Here is an 8,980-nt window from a genome sequence, read left to right as displayed (position 1 = left end):
AAGTGTCCCAAAAGAAATTGCAATACTGTAAAAAACAAGTTGACTATTTGGGTCAGAAAATATCATATGGACAGAGACGTATCTCAGATGGCCATTTGGAGGCGATACGGACGGCTCCGAAACCCAGAACCGTCAGGCAAATGTTAACATTTCTGGGAATAGCGGGATATTCGGCCTCCTGGGTCGAAGAATACGCCAAATTGGTAGGGCCGCTAAGGGCTATGATCAAAGACACAGGCAATAATGACCTCCACGCAACACTGGATTGGACACAGGATGGCCTTGTGGCGTTTGGAACAACCAAGGCAAGGTTGCAAGAGGCCCCGGCATTGGCTTTACCAGACTATTCCAAAAATTTCGTGTTATTCACGTCAATCTCAGCAGGGGGAAAGTTTGCATGTGCGATTCTTTGTCAGCCTACAGGCACTGGGTCTGGACCCCAACCTGTGGCCTATTATTCAACATCCTATTCCGAGGTGGAGATGGGACTGCCGCCTTGCTATAGAGCTATGGTGGGAGTCTATTTGATGTACGACAAAGCCTCTGCCATAACCATGGGCTATCCTGTGACCATTCTGACTCACCATAGTCTTCGGACTCTGTTAAACCATGGCAAGTACACCTTGACAGAGCCCCGGCTCCGGGACTATTACAGACTTTTCGAGCAAGAGGATGTCACTCTAGCAAGGTGTACTACTGTAAACCCAGCTGAATTTTTGCCAACTTCAGAGGACGGAGACCCTCACGATTGCTTACATGAGTCAGAAAAATACTCGAGATTACGGTCTGATTTGCAAGCCATCCCCTTGGGCGAGGCGGATCTCGAACTCTGGACGGACGGTTCTTGTTATCGAGTCGGGGAAAATTTGTGCGCTGGCTATGCAGTGGTACAAGCGCAAGGTCCTGAGTTTGTGACAATCAAAGCCGAAGTGGTACCACAACCAGCCTCGGCCCAGCTTGCTGAACTGGTGGGGTTAACGGAAGCGTGCTTGCTCGCGGAAGGGAAAAGAGTGACGATCTATACAGATTCCGCATACGCGCATAGTGTGTGCCACCTGTTTGGTGCTGTGTGGAGGAATCGGGGCTTCAAGAAAACTGACGGTTCCCCCATCCAGCATCATGCGCAGATAATGAGACTGCTGATGGCTATGATGAAGCCCAGTGAAATAGCCATCGCGAAGTGTGCGGCCCACAAGTCCGATGCGTCCAGGGTCACGCAGGGAAACAAGATGGCAGACGAGGCAGCCAGGGCTGTCACGAAGGGAAGCCAGAAGGGAAGAGTTTTGTTAGTAACGCATGAGGTTGACCTCGAGGACAGGGTCACGCTCAGGGATGTGCTGTTGATGCAAACGGCAGTTAATCCGATGGACAAACATCTTTGGGCGCAGAGGGGGGCGAGTCAGGACTCTACCGGCGTTTGGAGAAATCACGAGGGTCTGATAGTGGCGCCGCCAGATTTGTTGGGACTGTTAATCCAGGAGGCACATGGGTTAGCCCATGTGTCAAGGGGGGAGGTGAAGCGAAAAATAACCGCAGAATATGGGTTTTGGGCGCCATATCTACTCGAACAAATCGACCAGGTCATTGGAAGATGTGTAATTTGTTTGAAAAACAATGTGAGGAGAGGGGTAGCCACCCCCACGGGTTACATCCCGACTCCTAATGGCCCCATGAGAGAACTAGTGATAGATTTCGTCGACATGATACAACCTGTTGAAGGGAAAAGATACATGTTGGTGGTCGTAGACCGATTCTCAAGATGGCCGGAGGCCTGTCCAACTAAACGAAAAGATGCTCAGTCTGTGGCCAAGTTTCTGTGCCGTGAAGTCATCAGCAGATGGGGTCTGCCGGATAGGATTTCTTCAGATAACGGGAGAGAGTTTGTGGATAAAACGGTCAAAATCATATTTCAAAAATTGGGAATTAAACAGCGGCTTGGCGCAGTATATCATCCACAAAGCCAAGGCATTTGTGAAAAAATGAACGGCGTTTTAAAAAATAGAATTTCCAAAATTTGTCAACATACAGGCTTGAATTGGATAGCTGCCTTACCACTGGCACTGATGGTCTGCAGGTCGAGTCAACTACGCGATTTGCATTTGACCCCACACGAATTGGCAACCGGTAGACGCATGCCTTCACCATGTTTGCGAACCAGTGGGAAAGGCCCAAGCCTGTCAATTTTGGAGGACGAAATGAAAGCCTATGTCAAACACTTAACCACGATACATAGGAATATTTCCACCTATGTTGTTGACAGGCAGAAACAAGAGGAGGCACAAGAGAGACTCGAGGCAAATACTAAAGACACTGTTCAGCCAGGAGACAAGGTGTATGTGAAAGTGTTCCGGCGCAAGTGGTTCAACGAAAGGCGGCAAGGGCCATTCGAAGTTGTCCGCTGTACCGGAACTGCGGTGCAAGTACAAGGGTCACCAACTTGGTACCATTTGACACACTGCGTCAAGGTGCCCAAAGATGAAGATCCCCAAAGAGGGAGGCGCGACTGCGAAACTGCAGAACCACTGCCAGAACAAGAATCGCCAGAGGGCCCGAATCGGGACAAAGATGGGCATGATCAAGCTGTGGTGGATAATGTGTCTGCTGAACCTGTCCCTGAGGACATCGCGGGCAGCACAGCCGACGACAGAGGAAACCAACAGTTCAACGATATCAATCGTGACGACGCACCCTCCCCAGGCGCAGATGACGACCCTCAGCACAACAACACTGAGCCAACTACCGCCAGAGGTAGTGCCCCCAGAGAACAACGCCACCCAGCAGGACCCAGCGGCGGACGCCCAGTCCGCCACAGAGTCCGGCCGGAGCGGTACATTGAGCAATGTTGAGGGAGTGTTGGGGGGGGCTGCAATACTGCCATGCAATTGCAGAAAGGAAGAAGGGTCCCTGTGCAGACGCACCGCCGAATGGGAAGACAACACCGGTAACATACTTGCCCTGGCCGGGCGAACACATACGGACAATGTACTGTTATTAAATACATATAGGCGGTTTGAGGTGCTAGGAGATTGTGCTCTACTTCTGACAAAAATTGGCATAGATGATTTTGGGTACTATACGTGTACCTGTCTCAAACGGGGGGCGAGAAAAGCAGACCGCACGGGCGGTCATAAGACGGTGGACAGCATTAATTTCGTGACGTTGATGGAGAAAAAAGAAATTGCGAAACAGCATCCATACAGCCCCGGCGCGGAATGTGTCAAAGATGAAGAAGCAGTCACCATGAATAATGTCGCCTTACCCGTGACGACAATTGGTGACAGCTTTGAAACACAGTCTGCCGCTTCAGGGACGCTCATGTCGGAGATAGAGGCTGTAGAGCCGACGCCTGACGTTCCGGAAAATGTCAACGAAGCACTGGCAGAATCAAACTGGTCCCCGGCAGAGGTGCAAGCCCATTTGCATGCCATGGCAAGGCGGGAGGCTGCATGGAAGGCTTATGGGTTCGATGCCTCGGCATTACCTGGGGTTGATGAATGGGCAGGAAGGAACATGTGGTATCAACTGATGGTGCATTCGATTAAATCGTCTAAGGCGGTGAGTGGGCCGTGTTTAGTAAGAGTGAAATCACCAAGTACGCTTAAGGCCGTGTTCCAGACCATACCGGTGCCGGTATCCGACAATTGCCAGCTTAGATTATTGCTTTGGTTGGTTTACGAACAGTCGTGGAAGGCACCTGAAACCGACGCGCAGGTCAGGAAGATTTTCAAGCCCACAGGGGAGTGCGCCTGGATAAGCGAACTTCCCTACTTGGATTTGCTCGCCGTGCATGAGGACATCCAAGTCGCTGTGCCAGAATCCATAGATGTGCCATCTGTAAAGGTGCCCACCTGTTTTTGCTCTAATGTGACACATGGAGGGCCGGGGGTGCCTATGGGGGTGGCAGACTGCGACTATTACTCCATGCAATTCCCAGGAGAAGCATGGGGGCAGAGGGGAGCCGTCCATCCGGTGACCTTTGCCCTACCAGACTCCTATCAGGCGATTACTGTGATGGTGGCGAATCGCACGGTGCCTGGGAACACGACTGTAGGGAATCTTAGAGACATCTGGTGGGTTTGTGGAACTAGAGCTTATTTGTTTTTGCCGTATGGATGGATGGGTTGCTGCTATTCTGCCACCCTGAAGCTTCCGTTCGAGGTATTGGCGATTAGAAAGGGCCACAAGCCTGAGGAGAAGGCTTTTAGGGAGGTCCCTAGTAGGGCTAAGAGGGAGATGGCGGCGTTTCATACCACCGACGCGTATCATTGGAGAATTAGCTTGGGAGAAAAATGGGGCCTTGGGATTTTTCCCTGGTATGGGGTCACATTTTTGGCAGATCACATTGATAACATCACGTATACCCTTCAGGGGTTCGCGAATGAGACGATCAAGGGCTTCAGACAGTTGTCGCTTACCCAAAAGAGCCATCGGCTGACTCTGCTTAAACACGACATGGCTTTGGATTATATCTTGGCAAGGCAAGGGGGGTTGTGCGTAGCCCTAAATTTGACAGACGACGCTTGCTACACTTTGATCCCAGATAACACTGACAACATCACCAGTATCATCGACGCGCTTAGAGTCATTCGGGATTCTTTTGGGCCGTCCGAGGGCGCTGGTTGGTCAGCGACGAGCTGGATTCAGGATAGACTGGGACCTGTGGGAACGATAGTGGCGCAGGTGCTGGGGGCACTCGGGATATCGCTGTGTGTAATGTTTTGTTTTTGCACTGTGATAATGACTTGCGCGAAGGCCATGATTTTACGGTGGATAGGTGTGGTAATGCCGAGGGACCAGACCCAGATGCCGTTACTCCCGTTCGACCGCGATGCAGATCTGAAATGCGCGGATGGGATGCTAATAAATGATAGGTACTCGGATTAAATTTAGCAGATTGGCGACGTGAGTACAAAGGTAGGGAGGACTGAGAGTAGCGATAGAAAACACTAAAAATAAATAAAGAACCGGGGATAGGACAGTGATGAGAGCGGAAAACCAGGTGTAGGGAACAAGAACACAGCACCAATGTCTTGGTATTCCGATTTTCAATTGTCTCTTTGTGTGCTGTGTTGCATGATTCCAGTGTGACGTGGTCCACCGTACAGTGTTGCCCGGCCCTAGACAGACTTTGACACCTTCGTTATGTCAAAGTTGCATGTGTGCTTTGTGTTTCGTGCCATTGCCATCACTCGATACTGGCAGAAGTTCTCATTCGTTGCAGAACCCCTGGATGTGGACCGGGGCCGTGCAAGGGACTCTATGGACAGTGAACTGGACATAAGGACTTTGTATGGACAGCAGGCCCTGGGCAGGGGTACCTGGCACGACCCACCATGGGAAGATTCGGTGGACTGGACTCTGCCTCAGCACGCACTCACACATGAGAAGGGGGGCTACAGTTTGGGGTTTTGAGTCGATAAGCATGTTTTGATACCTCTTTGTTGTATACCTCGTTTTTTTTTATATTCCGTTTTTTATACCGCATTTTGTTAAATCATGGCATGTTGATTAGGTGACGATGCGACTTGACCGTTTGGCAGTTGTTGAACGTGTCATTTCTTTTTCTTACTGTTCTGTGAGCTCATACTGTTTTGTGATGTGTGCCAGGACTCCTTGTTACCTGGCTGACGCCAGGTGGAGGGAATCACTGGGGTTGTTAGAAAGGGCCTCCCTCTTTTTCCTTGTCATTAGACAGGCAGGTTTTTTCTCTCGAGGGAGGGCCGACAGCTTTTTGGGGTTTCTAACGGACCACGCCAAATTCATTACTTCCCAAATTATCGATGGTGTTACGGTATTACCTAAGGGGGGTGGTTATCGTCATTTGGAGGAGGTGGATTTCGATTTTCCTTATTTGTGGTTCCTGTGAGGCCCCAGGTTGCTGTCAGGGAGCAGTTGGATACTTAAAGAGTTTGAGCTTTCCTAGACAATGTAACCTTACGTAGCATGTCTTGAGCGTGATTTAGGCTGCGAATTTCTAGGCCGTATTGTAGACGTGACTGTAAAATTTGGTTGGGTGAAGATTTTTGGATGTTTACCGATGTCATCTTTCTTTTTCGGACGTTTTCGGGACATTTATAACGTCCCGGAGGGGGGAATGAGGTAAATTTTAGATTCTAGGCGTCGCCGTATGTCACCTTAAATGGTGACTTAGCTGCAGTGAGGAGACCATAAGCTATTTTGGCTGGCCAGAGATGCCTCAGTTTCTGCAAGGTATATCAACTTAGAATATAGAAGGGAGCAGCTGTTGTTATGCAGGGGAAAGCGTCTTCTACATGTCCTTCTTAGGACATTTGGGAGCAACGAGTAGACTAAAATACGAACAGCAGCTGCACCCCAAGTCATGACATCAACGGTTCGGGCAGGTATAAGATAGGCTTGTCTGTGAGAGGGGGGAGCTTTTTTGGGGCGAACATCTGTGCCGTCGAGAGCTGAACCATCTTTGCTTTTGGGGCCACTCAAACTTTTGGAGAGACATCACTTTGACATCGGTTGAATAAAATCTTTTCCCAATCAGCCGTGTGTCACTGGAGTGCTTGGCCGGGACAGCCATTGTCCACTGAGTGTTTTTTGGAGACCAGCGAAACAACAAAGACCATTCACCACAAGCATTTTTAATTTTATTGCTTAAATCGCATTTTCTCGGCGAGCTGAGCACTTTTTCTGAATTGTGCCGCTCCCGTCACTCTGGTTAGGTTGGCATCGAAAAAAACGCTCTCGGGTGCTTTAGAGTGCCGAGTTTATCACTGCGCATGAAGAAATGACCACCTCCAACGTTTGGTTTATGTTTTATAAGCATTTTTAATTTTATTGCTTAAATCGCATTTTCTCGGCGAGCTGAGCGCTTTTTCTGAATTGTGCCGCTCCCGTCACTCTGGTTAGGTTGGCATCGAAAAAAACGCTCTCGGGTGCTTTAGAGTGCCGAGTTTATCACTGCGCATGAAGAAATGACCACCTCCAACGTTTGGTTTATGTTTTATAAGCATTTTTAAATTTATTGCTTAAATCGCATTTTCTCGGCGAGCTGAGCGCTTTTTCTGAATTGTGCCGCTCCCGTAACTCTGGTTAGGTTGGCATCGAAAAAAACGCTCTCGGGTGCTTTAGAGTGCCGAGTTTATCACTGCGCATGAAGAAATGAGCACTTCCAACGTTTGGTTTATGTTTTATAAGCATTTTTAGTTTTATTGCTTAAATCGCATTTTCTCGGCGAGCTGAGCACTTTTTCTGAATTGTGCCACTCCCGTCACTCTGGTTAGGTTGGCATCGAAAAAAACGCTCTCGGGTGCTTTAGAGTGCCGAGTTTATCACTGCGCATGAAGAAATGACCACCTCCAACGTTTGGTTTATGTTTAATAAGCATTTTTAATTTTATTGCTTAAATCGCATTTTCTCGGCGAGCTGAGCACTTTTTCTGAATTGTGCCGCTCCCGTCACTCTGGTTAGGTTGGCATCGAAAAAAACGCTCTCGGGTGCTTTAGAGTGCCGAGTTTATTACTGCGCATTAAGAAATGGCCACCTCCAACGTTTGGTTTATGTTTTATAAGCATTTTTAATTTTATTGCTTAATTCGCATTTTCTCGGCGAGCTGAGCACTTTTTCTGAATTGTGCCGCTCCCGTCACTCTGGTTAGGTTGGCATCGAAAAAAACGCTCTCGGGTGCTTTAGAGTGCCGAGTTATTCACTGCGCACGAAGAAATGGCCACCTCCAACGTTTGGTTTATGTTTTATAAGCATTTTTGATTTTATTGCTTAAATCGCATTTTCTCGGCGAGCTGAGCGCTTTTTCTGAATTGTGCCGCTCCCGTCACTCTGGTTAGGTTGGCATCGAAAAAAACGCTCTCGGGTGCTTTAGAGTGCCGAGTTTATTACTGCGCATTAAGAAATGACCACCTCCAACGTTTGGTTTATGTTTTATAAGCATTTTTAATTTTATTGCTTAAATCGCATTTTCTCGGCGAGCTGAGCACTTTTTCTGAATTGTGCCGCTCCCGTCACTCTGGTTAGGTTGGCATCGAAAAAAACGCTCTCGGGTGCTTTAGAGTGCCGAGTTTATTACTGCGCATTAAGAAATGACCACCTCCAACGTTTGGTTTATGTTTTATAAGCATTTTTAATTTTATTGCTTAAATCGCATTTTCTCGGCGAGCTGAGCACTTTTTCTGAATTGTGCCGCTCCCGTAACTCTGGTTAGGTTGGCATCGAAAAAAAACGCTATCGGGTGCTTTAGAGTGCCGAGTTATTCACTGCGCATGAAGAAATGACCACCTCCAACGTTTGGTTTATGTTTAATAAGCATTTTTAATTTTATTGCTTAAATCGCATTTTCTCGGCGAGCTGAGCACTTTTTCTGAATTGTGCCGCTCCCGTCACTCTGGTTAGGTTGGCATCGAAAAAAACGCTCTCGGGTGCTTTAGAGTGCCGAGTTTATTACTGCGCATTAAGAAATGACCACCTCCAACGTTTGGTTTATGTTTTATAAGCATTTTTAATTTTATTGCTTAAATCGCATTTTCTCGGCGAGCTGAGCACTTTTTCTGAATTGTGCCGCTCCCGTCACTCTGGTTAGGTTGGCATCGAAAAAAACGCTCTCGGGTGCTTCAGAGTGCCGAGTTTATTACTGCGCATTAAGAAATGACCACCTCCAACGTTTGGTTTATGTTTTATAAGCATTTTTAATTTTATTGCTTAAATCGCATTTTCTCGGCGAGCTGAGCACTTTTTCTGAATTGTGCCGCTCCCGTCACTCTGGTTAGGTTGGCATCGAAAAAAACGCTCTCGGGTGCTTTAGAGTGCCGAGTTATTCACTGCGCATGAAGAAATGACCACCTCCAACGTTTGGTTTATGTTTAATAAGCATTTTTAATTTTATTGCTTGAATCGCATTTTCTCGGCGAGCTGAGCACTTTTTCTGAATTGTGCCGCTCCCGTCACTCTGGTTAGGTTGGCATCGAAAAAAACGCTCTCGGGTGCTTTAGAGTGCCGA

The 8,980-nt window shown here is 48.1% G+C and overlaps 1 protein-coding gene across 1 annotated transcript; it reads left to right on the top strand.

Annotated features, from left to right (window-relative positions):
* Positions 1–289: 289 nt before the first annotated feature.
* LOC133147023 (uncharacterized) lies at positions 290–6,592 on the top strand. The gene is made up of 2 exons (XM_061271137.1): positions 290–2,941; positions 5,222–6,592. Exons 1-2 carry the CDS (start codon positions 2,476–2,478, stop codon positions 5,410–5,412), a joined length of 657 nt encoding a protein of 218 aa, XP_061127121.1. The 5' UTR covers positions 290–2,475; the 3' UTR covers positions 5,413–6,592.
* The last annotated feature ends 2,388 nt before the right edge of the window (positions 6,593–8,980 follow it).

Source organism: Syngnathus typhle, unplaced genomic scaffold (genome assembly GCF_033458585.1).
Source record: "Syngnathus typhle isolate RoL2023-S1 ecotype Sweden unplaced genomic scaffold, RoL_Styp_1.0 HiC_scaffold_26, whole genome shotgun sequence".
NCBI classification, from domain to species: Eukaryota; Metazoa; Chordata; class Actinopteri; order Syngnathiformes; family Syngnathidae; genus Syngnathus; species Syngnathus typhle.
The sequence above is the reverse complement of the archived record's forward strand: the minus strand, read 5'-3'. Positions and strand labels throughout refer to the sequence as shown.